The sequence below is a fragment of the Folsomia candida genome, unplaced genomic scaffold (assembly GCF_002217175.1).
Source record: "Folsomia candida strain VU population unplaced genomic scaffold, ASM221717v1 Fcan01_Sc012, whole genome shotgun sequence".
Classification (NCBI taxonomy): Eukaryota; Metazoa; Arthropoda; class Collembola; order Entomobryomorpha; family Isotomidae; genus Folsomia; species Folsomia candida.
The window spans coordinates 2,910,212-2,928,326 of NW_019091204.1; the positions used below are offsets into that span (position 1 = coordinate 2,910,212).

The following is an 18,115-nucleotide window of genomic DNA, read 5'->3' on the forward strand; positions in this document are numbered from 1 at the left end:
GGTTACACATTGTCAACTAATTTTGGAGACAATTACATAAGAAGTTGTTAGAAAACTTTAAACCTAATCTAAATTCGGTGGTGTTTATCTTGCTGAATAAAATTTACATAAGGACCAATCTTTGCTTAGCAGATATGACGTATATATTTCGCCTAAATTAATCAAGCGCATCCTTGCTGCATGACCCTAATTAAATTCCAAGGTAACGAATGCTGGCCATAATCATACAATAACTTATGCATAATGTCCATTGTCTTACAAGCATTGTACGTATAACAATACGTTAACAACACTTGTTTTTGCAAGGAACTCGGCCTGCAAAAAGTAATTTCTCGAATTAATCTCCATTCAGGTGATACAAACATGCAGCACTTGCTATGCAAAAATCTGCATGTGGCATTGTTTGATGCAAAAACACAATGCAACAACACAACTGGGTTGTTAGTCTCGTTCCCATAATTTTTCCATTAGCGGAATAATTTAGAAACTGACCATAGTTCGGAATCGGTCTAATTCGTTGATTCATTTCCATCCAATCGTTTCATCGTCGCTTTTCATGTATTTTTTGTGCGAAGATTTTGCAATTAAAATAAGATATAATGTTTTCTGTAAAAATATTGCTGCTTATTTTATATCTTGTTAAGTCCACCTTTTCAATAAATTCGCTACGTGCGAACAGTTCAAATTCTCCAAACATAAAAATAATTGGTGGGGCGGACGCAACAGTGAACCAATTTCCTTACATGGTTTCAATTCAGCATAAGGATGGCGACCAGTATTGTGGGGGGTCTATAATAACGCTACGCCACATTCTAACAGCGGGGTAAGCAGGAGATTTCCACTGATTACCGGAGAGGGATGCAGAATGGGTGGGGCATGGCTGGCAAAATTGGGAAACCTTTAAAATATTTATTTATACACTCTCAAAAACCTGGTAAAGTCAGGCAGGTGTTGATTTCGCTGTATTAAATTTGCTACCTCAGTGTATTAAAATTGTAGAGTCTTATAAAAACTTGGAAGAGATATGGTAAAACTTTAACACCGAGATACCGCACGGTATTCCTTATCAAAACCACTTTCAGAGAGTCGTGTATTAAACAGATTTTTATAATTTTCGTACGGCATTTCTAATCATGTCATGCATAATTCTTCTAACTCAAATCCTGCAATTGAGTTAAATAATTGATGCAATAATAATAAGTGATTTGTAACTCTTGACAATGTCAAAAACTGAGAGTAAATTTTACTTTCAGGTCTAGATTTACTATTTAATTTTGATTCTAGTAGACTGAAACAACATGCAGAAAGATTTTGCCAATCCTAGACCCGAATTAACCCTTAAGGAACCTCAAAACATCTCCAATAGCGAATAAAATAATTATGGAATTGAAATGTCTTCTCACTTTTAAAGCCATTGCCTTAACGGGAAGAAACCGGGCGATATTGAGGTCAGAGTCGGCTCCATCACAAGTGACGAGGGTGGCACGGTCGTCGCCGTGAAAAAGATTATTCTACATCCTGAATTCAACGTGGACAAAAACAAGGTCCTCATCAATGATATTGGCATTATTGTGGTAAATATTTTTTCATAGATAATTCTAAAAAAATATTCATACATTCTTAAGAATAATGTCATCTTTTTGAAAAGTAAATGCGCTCCGAATTCTAATTACATTAAGTAAACTATTGTTTAGTTCACTTGAAGATTAGTTTTTCGACGACCCGAAAAGTGGTCTCGTGAACCTCTCGCTTCCAATCCTTAGTTAAATAGAAATAATAACAATCTCAATTTTACTTTTACCCACAGCTAGAGAAAGATCTCCGTGTAAGCAAGTCCGTTGGATTGATGTCTGCTGCCCTCAAGGAACCAGCGGATGGGACAAAGTGCACAATTTCAGGATTCGGTTAACTATATATTTACAAATATATTAATAAATGTATTAATTGTATATCATAACCTCGCCCAATTCTGAAAGGCTACACGGTGGAGAATCAAGAGGATGATCCCAACAAGAAATTAAAATTTGTGGGGATGGATATTTACAACAGGGAAAAGTGCGGGGAACAGATCTTTCTATCGCAGAAGCCGAACCTGATCATCTGCGCGGGTGGAGTAGCCGGCAAGGGGACGTGTTCGGTGGGTGCACAAATCAATAAATCTTGTAGGCATTCACGTCAATTTTATAAACGCCGTAAGCCTCACTTCGCGTAACTTTAACTTTGCGATGCAGGCACCAATCAGAATCCGTTATTTTTTTGCAAAGTATGCGACACAAAAGGAGTTAAGAATATTTACGTCGTAATCAATGTTTGCATATGTCCCTATCGCTTATATGTCTTCATTTGAAACAGGTGGTTCCAGACTAGGGTATGCTATCCGGGGTTTTTGGGGTATTGCGGGTTTAGGTTGGTTTTATCTAGTGGCAAGTTTGAGTAATACCCACGGATAGTTAGGGTTTTAAAATTTTACAAAATATGATAACAGGGCATTACTAGCAATTCTATAAATTATTTACTGATTAAAATATAATTAATAAGCAGTTTTGTTGCGAAATTAGTGAAAAAGAGATTTTTTCACAACTCAATACATGAGACACTGACTCAGTTTACCCCAAAACCCCGAGTACCCGCAAAACCCAGATAAAACCAATGGGTATGGGTTTTCGTTACCCTGTTAGAGACACCGATTTGACAACCTCCGCAAAATTGTGTGACTTGAACAATTACCGTTTTCTTTATGAACCTACATATTTCCATCGCTAAAAATTAAAAATTCTCCCATTTTTCAGCAAGATTCTGGAAGCCCGTTAGTCTGTCCTACTTCGAATGCAGCTAGGCCAACGATGTGGCAAGCAGGGATTGTTAACTATGGGCTATGTGGTGTCAAAGGTATTACAAATAAGCCCTTTGGGAAGTATGTAAATACACTCTGAATGTTATGTTACGTAAACCCTATTAAACCCAGAGTAAATTTTATTCTTTATCAAGTTAACATTACTTTGGATTTAGTATCGGTTACTAATGGTTATTACAAAAATCATTTCCTTTTCGAAAGGGTAACATTATTTTTAATTGGTTTCTGAATACTTTCTTACTTCTGAAATTTTTTCACATGTTTCCCATATCAATGATTAGTTATGTGAATCCCGCGACTTTTGACCTTGCAGATACTCCCACCGTGTTCGCCAGCGTGGCAAAGTACACTAACTGGATTGCTAAGCAACTTCTTGTGTTATCATAAGTTATCATGACTACGTAACTACTGTATGTATGAGTAAAATTCGGAACTTATTAATTACCTATGCATGAATACGTACATAAGTTTGAATAGTAAATATTTTTCATAACAAATTCTGCAAACTTTTTATGCATACATACGTTTTGCTTTAATATTCAAGAAAATTATTTACTGCTGAGAAAATTTGAGATTGTCAAATCATTTTATTTTGTTATCTACCCCAAGTTTTTTGTTTCACATCAGGAAAACTTGAAAATAGCAAGTCCAAATGCATAGCCAATTTCGCGGAACAAGTAATATTTAAATATTTAAATTTTGCCTTTGTTAAAATCCAACTAAAGGAGAGGTGAAAATCACTTCGTTTTTATAATCAAGGATTTGGTCCAATTTTGAAATAGTAGATGCTCTTTGGAACAGATATGAATATGATTATTTTGTCAATTAATAAACAAATTGTACACTGTTAATAAACAAGGTCCCAAAAAAGGGGAAATCTTAGTGAGGTAGTGCAATCATAAGTAATAAATAAAATTAGATTGCCAAATTTTTGCATCACCGCTCTCGGTACAATTTTTTACTCCAAGCATTAATCGTTTAAATAGAAAAGTTGTCATCTCAAAAGGTCCCATGATTTTGCCTGAATAGAATATCCAAATTGATATATTAATTGAAATTATAGATTTGTATCTTTTTTAAACAAATACGTAGTTCATAATTGTTTAGCCATTATATTTTACATATCTCAGTTAATTTAACCCACTTCTCGTTCACTACACAGTAAAAATGCCTTCTTCTCAATTTATTCAATAAAATTAAGAATTCCTATGCAAAACAAATTGCCTATGCAAAAAATGAAAAACAAAAAAAATGCAAATTTGCGTTTGCCTATGCAAAAAAAATGCAAATTTGCCTTTGCCTATGCAAAAAAAATTTATACTGTATCCAGTAAAAATGGTACCGAGAGCGGTGATGCAAAAATTCGGTAATCTAATTTTATTTATTACTTATGATTGCACTACCTCACTAAGATTTCCCCTTTTTTGGGACCTTGTTTATTTATAACTTGTAATTGGAATGTCAATAGGATGCACCATCCCCTTTCAATATTTGTATCCGGGATAATTTTATTAAATGCTTCGTTTTCAAAATTGAATTATTTCGTTATTTCTTAACCGATTCACGTTATTTTGGTCTTAAGATGTCTGGTCTAGATTACTAGATACCAAATGACCTAATCTGAAGGTGCGGCACTCACAACCACCACTTCATGCATTGTACCAAAAGTGTTGCAGAATCAAATATTAGTTCTTCTGTTTACAGTTTTGAATATTTATTTTGTCTTAAATTTATTATTCATATGTCGTTGTCAATGACATTGATTCGTAGAACGTCTATGAATTTTATGGTCTTTAAATTGGAATAACTAAATCAATTCGGAACGGATTTTGATGTATTTATACTTAAAATTTTCGGGATAAACTGTTCTACAATTCGTGGGGTTCAAATTGATGATAAAGTTTGCTAGTAATTAGCAATAATTACAAATGTGTTTCTAAGGCCACATTTTTGCCCATAATTCCGGTAAAAATCAAGTAATCGCTTAGTCGGATCAGATCCCATTTCTAAATTATGTAACAATAATCGGTACAAAATTTCATCAAAATCGGTTAAGAAATGACTGAGATATCTCAGATGGTCACTTTTTTGGGGTGGGTCAAATGCATACTTAGTAATTTTTTTCGTTGTTAGGTATTTGCCTCACTAAGAAAAATGATGTAACCTTTGTTAATAGTAAATGCCCCTGAATTCTGTATTAAATAAACTATACAAACAAAGCCCAGAGTAAACTGTACTCTTTAACAAATCAGCATTACTCCAGATTTTGTATAGTTTGCTGAATTTAAAATTACATTAAAAGTAATTTAAAAGTTGATTTAAAAGTTAATTTAAAAGTCATTTAAAAGTACATTTCAATTTTTCAAAAGGTAAAATTATTTTTAAGAGTGTGTACATCATGGAATTCACCTGAGGGTGCTGACGATGCTGAGGATGAGTTTGCGAAGTAATTTTGCTCAATAAGAACATGCCCAATTGCTGGGTAAATTTGCGAAAAAAATCCCATGGTTTTCCAGCAAAATTTTTGCGAAATCTCGCATATCTCGCAAAACTTCGCAAGTTATGCTGCTATACTCAATTTGCGAGATATGCGAGATATGCGAAGGTTGACGTGAGTACGCTCAATATATACATATTTACTGTCTACTGCCTACATATGTAGGTACATACATAGAATCACCAAGAATTATTAAGATGACCCCTGTATGGAAATGTCTTGTCCGTCTGTTTGTCTGTCTGTTTGTACCATAACTTTAAAACGGATTGGAATTTCTACATGCGGTTTACGACAAAGTGTTTCTAAATTTTGAAGTACGGATGATTTCGAAGATGGGCATTGTAGGTCGTAAGGTAACGATCAAAGGTGTCGAATTTTTTGTTTCCACCTTTTTAGACGTATATAGTTTTGGACGGGGATTTTAAAAATCGCCATCATTTCGTCGTGCGACGACACAATGACCGTAAGGGCGGTGTCGAATGTCGAAAAAATGACTTTTATAATGTCAACTATAAATTTCAACTATAAGTAATTGTCAACGGTAAATGACTTTTCTATTGAAAGGTACTGTCGTATATGCGGGAAGTGTACTGTCAAAAAGGGGCAAAATGAGACTTGGGGTAATGTGAGACAATGACGGAAAGTGCTTAATGACGTTGTGACCTTGCCACAAAGACAATTCCGTGTGTTTTCATCCCTTTGCTACATTTCGTTTGCAACGGTTTATTATATTAAATACCTACCAAAGACTCTAACAAAATATGTAATTGCACGGAATCGCTTAATATGTAAGTACGGAAAAAAAGCTAAAAGATAAGTTTTAAAACCGAGATAATCAGGAATCGATATAACCTTCACGAGGCAAGTCTTTGCTTTTAAATAAGCATTATTTATTTATCATAAGTACACAAACACATAATACTCGTGTCCATAACATATTTACAAAAAATTATAATTTGAAAATTGAATGCTTACATAATTTATAGCAATATCGATTCACATTATTCTCGACTTTCTTGTTTCGCACAAGCAATTCTGCGATCTTAACATTGTTCATAAGGAGCAGACTATACCAGTTTCTTACAACTTGTAAGTTACAAGTGGAAATCCGCTTCTAAATTTATTCAAAATTTGTGTCGCATTTGGGTGGTCCGTAGGGACCACCCAAATTCACGTAATGTTAAGCAATTTCATGCTCACGTGGTACTCTCGCTTTTTCATAATTTCATCACTTGATAAAATGTCCCCATTCGCTTGGAACAAATTTTCTCATCGTGTCACCTTATCTCCGCAAAAATATTTTAGACTCTGGTTTATCTGGGTGTTTTATTTTCTCGCTTACTTTTTCGCCATCAGGCCATCTTAATTCGACTCACGTCCAGAATCTGGTATCACAGCAGGGAAACGTCAAATGCCAACTTTGTCACAAAACTGGTCTTTGATATCGCTTACACAACCCTGCTGGGTACAAATGTTTGTCTTATGTTATTCACCTTACGGAATCGGGATAATATTGCCACCTTTGTTAATCAAATGCTAACCTTGGACGACAACTTAAAGCGTAAGCTGTTGAAATTTGTAATCGAGCATTTATGAAACAAAATAAAACGTCGTAGACGCACATACGGAAGTAGCTTCAGACTACTTCACCCCAACCACTCCCACGACATCTCGGGAACACTCGATTTCGCTGTATTTCATCTATAGATTCAATTTTTTGTAAACATCTCATTTTGCCCCGACCACACCCCCTGGCAACCAGGGGTGTGGCACAACTCGGGACCACTAAATTTCACTCTATTTCATCTATAGATTAAATTGCACTAAAACTCTCATTTTGCACCGACCACACCCCTTGACTTGGGTGGTCCGCGGTCGGTTCCCCCAAAAGTTGATATGATCCTCCCCCTGGGGTCATATACATATATGTATGATGCCGCAAACCGATTTCGATTATCCGTTCTCCAGAAATCCTGCTGACAGACATACATATGATATATGACTGACAGACAGACAGACCGACAAGTTCTTCGCATAACGTAGCTGAAGCTGCAGTTTGGATAACTACATAAATAGTTTTTATGTAAGTACGGAAGAACGATTTATTTAAGTATTTATGAAATACTTATTATGCAGGAAAATTTGCAACCCAACTCGTTTGGAATCGGGGTCTCTTCACCACCAGAAAATACCTCTTGCTTGAAACCGCTGTTCTGGCAACATGCCTAATTACACAATTTGCAATGCCGCCAATCTTCGGAATTCTTGTTCTGGACAAAAACACTCCACTCCATCGTTTCATTGCGTTCATCTTTAATGGAGGAGCTCCGCTAAGAATAGACCTGAAAATGCTGCCAGTTGTCATATTTTCGGCAATTGCTGGATTCAAGGCGGCCGGAAATGTGGGACTTTATATAATCACAGCCGCCATGTATTTACAATGTGTAACAGTGTGGATATCCATAATGACGCCGAAAAGTGCGGCGGCAATTACGGTCTCAATTGAAAAGGATAAAAGAAGTTTCAAAATTGTCAGGAGCAATTCACCCGCGAAAAAGAAAAATATCGTCAGATTTCTAAATACCCGGCTAGGTTGTTTGGAAGAAAGAGAGATTTTGAAAGCTTACAAAGCCCAGCAACTGGTCGATATAAGTTGTAATACTATGTATGGCTCACCTTTGGTTGTCCAACACAACGGAACATTGTTAATACTTGCTATTTTTACTTGCTTTATTTGCGTCTGGCTTCATAAATTTGTTAGCCGGATAATTACGGGAATTAGTTTTGTCGGAATGCTAATTGCTTTAAGTATCGTTTGGATAGAGAGCTATTTTATGTCTGGGGTTTCATCAGTGGGAGATAAATTTTTGAAAATTATGATACAAAGTCATGTCAGGAAGTCAGAAACAAATCGGAGCATCCGAGCTTTGTGGAATGTACATTTTAAAATTGCTCATCCGCTATTTCTCATGAAAAAGAGGACATTTCTGACTTTCATGAGGGCATCCCAAAAGTAAGGTGCAGCTCGGTCAACCATTGATTTTAAGGGTACGGGCGGGAAAAAATTGATCAGAGATAACTCATCTTTTAGGTAATTTCATGTAGGGTTAATAAAACTGATTACAGATTTCATCAAAAAATCTTGTTTATGCATTACACGAGCCTGAATCCAAAAATTCGGAAGTGTCGATTTTCACTCGCACGAAAATTCATATCGGCGTGATTAGAAAAAGATGATTGATTACTTCGCCAGGCAAAGAAAACGTAGATTCGTTGTCGACCTAATAATTACAAGATGATTACATAATATTACCTTTAGAAAGGTAATATTTATATGCTTTTTAACTAGAAAGTAAATGCAATATAGCAAAATATACTAAATAGGGAGTAACGTTTATGTACTAAAGTTAACGCTGAATTTAGTACAGTTTACTTAACGTGGTGGATTTAGTTCATTGAAACTCTTAAGTTTTGACCTTCAGATACTCCCACTGTGTTCGCTAGCGTGGCAAAGTACACCAACTGGATTGCTAAACAACTTCTCGTGTTATCATAAATTCTTAAAAATTGGCTACCAATGTCATGTACGATTAAAATTCCCAACTTCTATCATGATTATGTACAACTGTCATAAATAAATCAACGAAATTGTGCATAAAATAAATTTGCAAACGTTTCATGCAAACGTCAATTTGGCTTTAAAATTCGCTATAACTTTTTATTTAGGTCAAAATTGTAAATTACTTATCCAATGATGTTATTTTACTACGATTATTACACCTCATAATTTTGTGTATCTTGTTAGGAAAACTTTTAGTCAATGAATATTTTAACGGTTGAAATTTGTTTTACTAACACCGAAGTGAAACAGATGTCACAATTCTGCCTTCTTAAATCAAGGATTTGGTCCAATTGCTAAATAGCAGATACCCCGAGCACTGTGGAAGAAATTAATTTGATAATTTTTCAATAATTCAATTAAAAACATTACTCTTAAAAATTATATAAAAAATTATATAAAAATTATGTATTATGGCTTACTTAATTTCAAAATTTAAAGTACATTTTAACTTTTCAAAATGGTAACATTTTTTTAGAGTGTATGCATCGTTAAATTCACCTGAGGGGCACATGTTGTCCAAAAGTTGTCACATTGGGGCACGATTTAATCGGCTGTTTGCAATCCGACAAATCCGTATTGGAACATTTGCAAGCCTTGTAACCTGGGTTGTTGATCGACCATACGAAATATTTCCACGCTTGGTTATGCGAGCACCAAAAGTTTCCGTTGAGATCAGCCAAGTTGTAGTTGCATGGGGGTTGACTATCAAAAAGGGAACATATTTTACTTTTTACATTTTTTTAGTAACATTTCCCAATTTGGTGCAAATTGTTAATGAATAAGTTTCGCATTTTTTTCGCGAATTTCTAAAGTTTTAAATATGCTAAAATTTTAACCCATTACAAAGTTGCTTATCTCAACACTCCCCGGCTGAACCGGGAGAGAATCGGAAACTCCCACTATTGCATGTGTAGTTAGCCTACTAGCAGGCCTAATCGGGTTTGAGGTAAGTTAAGCCCTCTTGGGGCAATGTGAAATCAGGCACCAAGTTAAATTAGTATCAGCCACTGCTCAAATTTTGCCTTAATTACCTCCAACTTCCCCCCATCGGCGGAAATCCACCCTTCGCATTGATTGCGTTCGGATAAAAGTTGACATGGCCGATCGGTCCTAGCGGCGTGATGGAATTACTGCTCGTCGTATAAACTACATCCACGAATGATGCGTCCGTAACGTCCAAACGATACTCGGCAGGGCGATATGTTCCAAATGTGAGTCCCATTGGGTCAAGGGCCGTAATACGTCCGGGAACTTTGAGACCCAACTTCTTACTTTCTGATCCAGTAACTCCTGCCAACTGCCCGCCCAAACTCCACCCGACCAGCTGAACCGCGTCCGGACTTCGGAGTACGTTTTGCTTAATAAGGAACTGGATAAATTCGGAGATACGACGCCCAACAATGGCCAAATTTATGGTGACCTCTCCAACCGCTTGGAGAATTGCGGCCGGGTTTTCATCTAGGCTGACGAGGGCGCTGTAATCGACCGCTATAACGTTGGAGACTCCGAGACCCAAGTATTCTATGTAAGGTGGTAAATTTCATACGCATCAATAAAATACCTGTTCAAAAAATTGTTCTTCGTTCAAAATTACCTTAATTTCAAATCTGGACAAATTATTTGTTAATTACACATTTACATTTTCACAATTTGAAAATGAAAACTTATTTATCCACCATTCATTGTTTTATTCATGTGATCTCTAATTGACTGTACTAGACGGAAAAGAAAAAAAATCACTCATTCTTCATGAAAATAAAATGAATAAATAAATATTCAATCAATATTCATTGGTTCAAAAAAAATTTTAAGGGTGATTCATGATTTAAAGGATATTCATTAAATTGTAGACTACTGACTGAATATTTTAATAATTCACTACGTATTAAATAAATGAATGTGAAGTTAAGATTAATAATAACTCATAGACTCCTTACCGTCTCGCAAAGTGGCAACATAGGCACCAGGTTTTAATTCGTTTTGAAAATTGAATGGCGTGAATGACCCGCCATGCAGGATAAAAACGACCGGTTTTGAGGCATCATATCCCGAAACGGACAATGAGCCTGCGTCGCCATGCTTGATTTCTACCGTCCTGTCTGTCCTACAAAAATATGTGTAAACACACACAATTAAGTGCCATTTTTCGAAGTTTATAAAATTTGTCAAAATTAATTTTTTCCCCTCGTCCCACCCGTCCATCTATTTATTTATTTACTTACCTGGGAAACAGGAGAAAATGTACGTCATCTGGATTCATGGAGAACGAGCACGATAATTTTACCAGGCAGAAAAGAATTGCAGCCAACATGACGGGCATTTTCTTAGTTAATGAGGTCATGTTGAGTTCTTTTTGAAATTTTTGAATTGATTTGCCTACTTTCCTACCAAGCCAACTAATCAGCTTCTGACTTATTTTGGATCCCCATCCCCGCTTAAATAGTTCCCCGACGTATCCATCCCACATCATATCTGATATTCAGGATGCAACAGATTTTATTTACGACTCCACGAACCCATTTTCATGACAATGTGCAAATTTATGCAAGGTCAGGTGCCGCTACTAGAGCACCTGATGTCAGTTTTATTGTGTTCTGAAATTGGGTGCAGATCCGGGTTCAGGCAGTTAAATAAGTTATGCAGGTTGAAGTTCTATTTACTTATGAGTAATTAATCATGACCATCCCACCTGAAAGCAGGTGTTTGCAGGTTTGTGGTAACTCAGGTAATTGGTGTCGGATTGTAATTTCCATTATGGAAATTAGATATTAGTCTTCGTCAGATAGCATACCTTTCATGATCAAGGTACATAGTTTAAGGTTAAGGGTAAATTTTCATGAGTAAATTTTCGTGAGTCCGGGCACAATGTGTAGTGGGCTCGATTAAATTATGCTATCCATTAGGTATCCAGCTATACATCTTTTTGATCGGCTAAGTACGATTTTATAGGTACCCCGTCAGCGACGCTAAATTTTTTTATTGTACACTTATTATGACTTTACATATGCATGTGTTTATAATACGAATTTTGTTTATTTTAGTGGGTGCTTGAATTCTAGTTTGTGTGGTAGTTGGGAAGCATAATTTGGAGTTCCGTCGGTTTTTCGAATTTTATTTTCCAAACCGTAGGAGTGGCGTGTTCCGGTTTTTTAAGAGTAAGCTGACGCTAATAGTATTGCTTAAACATGTACATACGCCAAATATGTTGAAGGTAGAGTTCTCCCGTTTAACCCCTTACTCGAAACCTAAAATTATCCCTACATGATCAAACACATGACGAGTCGTTCCACCACGAACTGCCAGATAACTAATGCCGTCCTTTTATCAAAAAAACGCCCATCCGCCATTTTTAGCTGATACGGCGAGCATGATTTGATCACTCGCCGGAACCATCGGCTGCCCCCTTTAGGCATCCTTTTCCTGTACTCAAACATCTGGAGAGATGCAATGCATGGAACAGCTAACAGTTTAAAATGAACGTGAATTAGTGCTGCTCCATCGATGCTAATGAGATTGAAATAGGTAAATATTTCCAGTGGAAGGATTCCTGCTAGTCGCACGACGCTGTAGAGCGCGATCACCTCGCAAACCAACCACATCCCAAGGAGTAGCTGCATCAGGGGAAACTTCCAAAATAAGTTAGTTACAACTTGAAGGACTTGAATTTCACGAAATCCCACGACCCCATCTTCAATTCCAACCTTCAGTTCGCTATTATATCAAATAATCTCAATTTAATTTATCATTATCGACTTACTACCCAAGTAGGATCATTGTGATCCTACCTCATGATCGCGTCAATCCTGAGTTTTGCCGCGATCCCAGGATACACTAGAGCAATCCACCCAATCCCAAGATATATTCCAAGTATAAATATCCAGTAGTAGTACTCAACCAACGCGAAAAAGGTTTTAACGCCTAAATTGACCTCTCCTAGCGAAGCCCAAGTCGGGCAGCTTTTCGTCACCAAGGATACTGATAAGAATGGCAGACACGGCCGCAGGAGAGACGCAGCCAAATAGATGAACGGTAAGAGGAGACAGGTTCCGGTTGCGCATGCAGTCAAGCCGAGGAGTAGATTGGTCACGTAACCTTCTCGTCCCTGGCACCACTTGATTTCCATGTGGAACGGAAGGGTGAGCAGCGGTTTCATCCTGTTAGCTCGCAACCTGAAAAAGATGACAATTACCAGAGTATATCCGGACAAGCAGGCGTAGTAAAACTGGACAATCTTCTTCCAGGTCAGCTCCTTTCTTCCGGCCTTGTCTAACCCGACCCCTTTTCCAATGGTATACTTCCAATGAAAACCCATGCCCAAGTGAAGAACGCAAATGACGATGTGAAGGACAAAGTGGAGGTTAGAAGCCCATTTGGGGAAAGGTTTTAAAGAAATAGTTTTGGCATTTTCGTCGTATCGGAATGGTAGAAATGAACATGCCAAACCCATTCGGTAGCTCCGGCGGCAAGATCTGTGCAAAAATTAGTATATATAGACAGGTAGAACTATTTAATTGTCTCCGTCATATTAAAATTGTGACGAACTTACTCTATATAGCTTGCTGAATAACGGGCTTCTTTATGGGTGAAAAGATATAACGTCTTCGCGAAGGATATCCAATCCCCGAAGATGTTGTTGACAAATGAGATTAACCATTGAATTGCATCCATTGTGAAATTGAAATGTGCGGCTTAGAAAGCTTGTGAACAAATAAGCCACTGCAAGACTTATGCCCAAGCAAAATCCAAAAGTATAGTGGACATTGTTAAAATTTCAGTGCTTCCATTTTATACCCGACGAACTTTCTTCAACTTGTAAGATAACATACAGGTTGTCATGTAACCTATTGGCATGATTGTCAATGTTACGAAATAGCATCGGGCAGAAAGTAGAATTATTTCGTAATTAACCTATTTCTAAGAATCTAAATGGTTTGGACAGCTTGATACAGGTATACTGATATATCCACAAGTAATTACGATTGCAACATGGACAAGTTCATATAAGCAGGACAAAAAGATCAATCTATGTAAAACATGGTTGAAATAATAATATTGTTGTACCAAAATATCAAAGATATTTGTAGTCATCTCTAAGGAAAAGACTCATCTGTGGCGGTTCGTCGCGAATGTAGTTTATAACATAATTGACAAACTACATTTGGTCCTTATGGTGTAACTATTATATAACTATCCATTTCCCCATTTAAATATTTATGTTTGCCCTGTTCTTGATCCAGTCATGTAACACCGTGTCCGGTCTTTTAACTGTATGTAAGGAACTAGTTGTACGTACTCCGAGTTCAGGTACACTGATTACGCAATCAGTGCAGTGTACATAAATCTCCCAGTTGCGAGCTAAACATTGGCAATAGCAATTAAAGCAATTTGCCAACATTTACCAGGTCAAATATTTATTACTTTGTGTTTCAGACAAGACATATTAACTGTGTAAATACGAAATTTTGTTAGTGTACTCGAGGCAATTAAATAAGTGTATTTCACAGAGTATTCTGCGATAAGATTTGTTTGTAAGCAACTGAATAGTCATATCAGTTCCCAGCCCACTTCGTGTTACATAATTTGGTAATAGCCGTCGTTTCCCGCATGGTTATAATTAGGCAACATCTACAATATTTCCAAAACGGGGGGCATATTTACTTCTAATGTTTCGCGCAAATATGCACAAAAGTATTGGAAAATTTTAACATACATACATGTGTATGCTAATCTAATATGTACATTGGCAGACAAAGACAATGTTTACATAGGATTGGGGACTGAAATAACTTGTACATATTTCACTAAAATTACTGCTAGTTAAACACTTCTGAGCTTACCTTGAACCCAAAATTTAGGATAACCTTAAATGGCTAACACATACACATATCGAAACCCCTGCACATCCAGAATTGAGACAATTATTAAATCGAAAACATGATTACAATTACCAAAGCATCAAAACAACCATAATAATAAAAAATGGGATAAAAATACAAAATCTGTAATAACATCATCACAATTATAAATACACAATTACACAATTATAAATACAGATCATTAAAAGCATCATAAAAGAAAAATAATAAACACATTTCCAAATTAATTACACGAGTCGCACGTACATAAAATTGATGAGACATTAATACATCCAGAATGTTATGTGAATAATAAATAAATTTCCGTCAATACAAATTTCATAAACAAACGCTTAAATTTATCTTTATGTATGTATGTACATGCACAGTGGTTCGCAGTGATGTAAACTTAAACGTTTATCAACTCTAAAGAAATTATCACATTAATTTTACTTGGAAATGTTTAACGTATCTATTTAAAATACATTAAACATGGCATGTCATTAATTAACTACACTCTAAATAAAAATGATTAAAATTTACTCAAGCTTAATTCAAAAAGAGGATGGCAGAAACATAAGGGAAAATTTATCCAACCGCTATGCAAAATTGGTCCAAAGTTGCGTAAGATTTGGCCACCGGGTGGATAAATTTTGCACAACGTTGGTTGTGCCATACTCTTTTTTATTCAAACTTCAGGAAATTCCACTTATTTTTATTTAGAGTATAAAACAACGAAATCCGAGAAAACTTCTTCAACAAACCTAACCACTATATACATACATAAGAATGTGTACATACATAAAGCATGCAAAAAACAAAGGAAGCATGCATATTCTTCAAAATGAGAAATGCACATCTGCTCGGAAACAAAGCGTCACTTACATCTTCATTTACCTACTTTCCGCACATCCATCACTCATGCACGTATCCATTCTTCACTGAGCTGGAACAATCTGCTTTTTGCGGACCGAGTTATTAATAAAATGACAAACTTTTGCCAAACGAACCGCACGACCCCGACTTACTTATGTAACCAGAAAAAATGCATATATACATTTTCGCAAAATTTGTGAGTATATGTACGTACACGCGTACATTCTGATACACCAAGACTTGGCTACAGCCAAATTTTCGCAATAAATATATCGCACGGCACACTTCTCTCTGTCTGATCAATTTTGTTTTACTTAAATTTTTATCACCAAATGCATTCCACAAATTTACCGGAAGAGAAAAATCTACTCGACCTCCCACCACATGTAAGTACTCACTTTAATTGTAGTAAGATAATTAAGTATTTAAGTATACAGTGTGAACGTAATGGGCAAATTTAATCACTGGTTTGTAATATTATAGAATCTGCGAAGTTTATGTACAAAGTTATTAATTCATCTCAGAAATTGTAAACGGAAGCCTGAGTGAATTTACATTTAATAAGATTTCTAGGCTGATTTAAATTGTGTAACTTGGAACAGTTTTTATGAGGTTGCTATGCAGTTTATTGGCCTGTTTTTACTCGACACGTGTGTAAATCGTAAATTAAACGCGTGTTTATTTTTTAGAATTAAATACTTACATGCATATGTATGCACATTTGTTATACAGTGACAGCATCTGTACACTCGTATATTCGTAATAAATATTATTAAACTCTAAACGATTCCACAAGTTGGAATATATTCACACAAATGTCTTATTATGAAATGTATTATTATTTAACGTGTTATGAAATTTACAAATCTACAGACTTTTAATTCGAAAAAGTTGACTTTGTATAAAAGCTACGCAGATTACAAATACTGATACATCATCGATTCACTTAATTATGTGCATAGGTCGCCGTGAATCGATTATCGAATTAATGTAAATACATAAGTTTCCAAAGTAAATACTTATTTACAATCGTGTTTTCTCTTTTTTCAGCTGCTGCACAAAATCTTATACTTACTCCCGTATCAAACATTGCAAACATTACGCAGTGTTGGGCTTCCATTCAAAACCTTTTTTGACCGCAGTATTTTACCACGAAGTAAAATCAGATTACCATACGCAGAGTGAGTGTCATACCTACTTACACTCTTATCGACTTCAGATTTATACACAAAATAATTTGAAGACAAATTGTGCCCATTTTTCTTCAGTGATTAAATAGTTTTATTTATTACCAAGGGAAAATAGTCAAAACCCGTGTATCAAATAGGTACGCATGAGGTCTTAATTAGAACATCAACATTTTTATTTTCCCAACACCAGGGCTTTTTACATGAAAATACTAATTAAATAATCATGTCATGTGGTGCTCGACTTTTTGGTTTATTTTCCGTTGGTGACAAAACGCCTCCTTTATCATTATTCAAAAATAGAACCTGATTGGCGGATGTCTGCGGGTGACGATTTGTCCCCAAATTATTTATAGTGTAGCCTTGTTTCATACTTTAAGCATGTTTATCTGTATCAAGCTTGACTTGATTTACATGCAATCCATTACACATCCCAATCAAACAAAAACTTTTTTTTCATAAATGCAGATTACAAAAAGCCGGAAACTTCCAACTCGCCGTAAAACTCTTAAAACGTCGGACCGGCCCACGCCACAAATTCACAATCCTGATCCCTCACCCAAAATCGGGTCCTTTAGTCCTCATCCTAACCGCTAACATACTTCAAGCGTTATACAAAAATGTGAAAAACACGCCCCCCACGACAACCCCGGCCCCGCAAAAAGTCCTGTATGAACCCGACCTTTCCTTCGAAGCCAAAAGTGGTGACTTTGACCACTTCAAAATCCACGTGGCAAGTTTACACCTCGATTTAAATTTCCCGCCGGACAAAACCTGTCACATGATCGGGTACAAAATGTGGAGCACGATTTGTTCCAGTGATCCGAGAATGTACCGAATTACGGTGAATCGGGTCGATCTAGAAACCCGGTCCGTTCCGCGGGACAAATCCAGTCCGGAGCTAAAGGATGCCCTTATTTCGTGCCGGATAAACATGACCTGCCCCCAGGTCACGGCGGGACTCGCAGTAATTCAAGAAGGGGAAGTCGACGAGGCTCAAACACGAAGAGCCACAATCGCTCCACAACAACAGGAAACACGCATGAAAATTATCACGGATAAAATATGCAAATTTGCTATCTTAATTGTTGGCGGGCTCTTCGCCTTTGTCGTTATCTTTTTCGCGTTAAAGATTGTGATCCGAGATATTTTAGTTTTTGTGAATAAAACAGAGTGAACGAATTTGTACATATTTAGCGTATGATTAATTTTCATCCTTTTTTA

General features: G+C 36.3%; 3 protein-coding genes across 3 annotated transcripts; 2 read left to right on the forward strand and 1 right to left on the reverse strand.

The window, feature by feature from the left end:
* Positions 1 to 531: 531 nt before the first annotated feature.
* LOC118437275 (trypsin beta-like) lies at positions 532 to 3,691 on the forward strand. Its single transcript, XM_035856196.1, has 6 exons — positions 532 to 823; positions 1,412 to 1,574; positions 1,808 to 1,904; positions 1,977 to 2,137; positions 2,790 to 2,889; positions 3,168 to 3,691. The coding sequence occupies exons 1-6, from the start codon at positions 600 to 602 to the stop codon at positions 3,239 to 3,241; spliced, it is 819 nt and encodes a 272-aa protein (XP_035712089.1). The 5' UTR covers positions 532 to 599; the 3' UTR covers positions 3,242 to 3,691.
* Positions 3,692 to 9,042: 5,351 nt separating this feature from the next.
* On the reverse strand, positions 9,043 to 11,394 carry LOC110855282 (inactive pancreatic lipase-related protein 1). Its single transcript, XM_022103701.2, has 5 exons — positions 11,196 to 11,394; positions 10,911 to 11,077; positions 10,005 to 10,494; positions 9,472 to 9,675; positions 9,043 to 9,289 (listed from the first exon to the last, which is right to left on the reverse strand). The coding sequence occupies exons 1-5, from the start codon at positions 11,312 to 11,314 to the stop codon at positions 9,247 to 9,249; spliced, it is 1,023 nt and encodes a 340-aa protein (XP_021959393.1). The 5' UTR covers positions 11,315 to 11,394; the 3' UTR covers positions 9,043 to 9,246.
* Positions 11,395 to 15,725: 4,331 nt separating this feature from the next.
* On the forward strand, positions 15,726 to 18,079 carry LOC118437142. Its single transcript, XM_035855964.1, has 3 exons — positions 15,726 to 16,090; positions 16,755 to 16,885; positions 17,360 to 18,079. The coding sequence occupies exons 1-3, from the start codon at positions 16,037 to 16,039 to the stop codon at positions 18,066 to 18,068; spliced, it is 894 nt and encodes a 297-aa protein (XP_035711857.1). The 5' UTR covers positions 15,726 to 16,036; the 3' UTR covers positions 18,069 to 18,079.
* Positions 18,080 to 18,115: the final 36 nt, after the last annotated feature.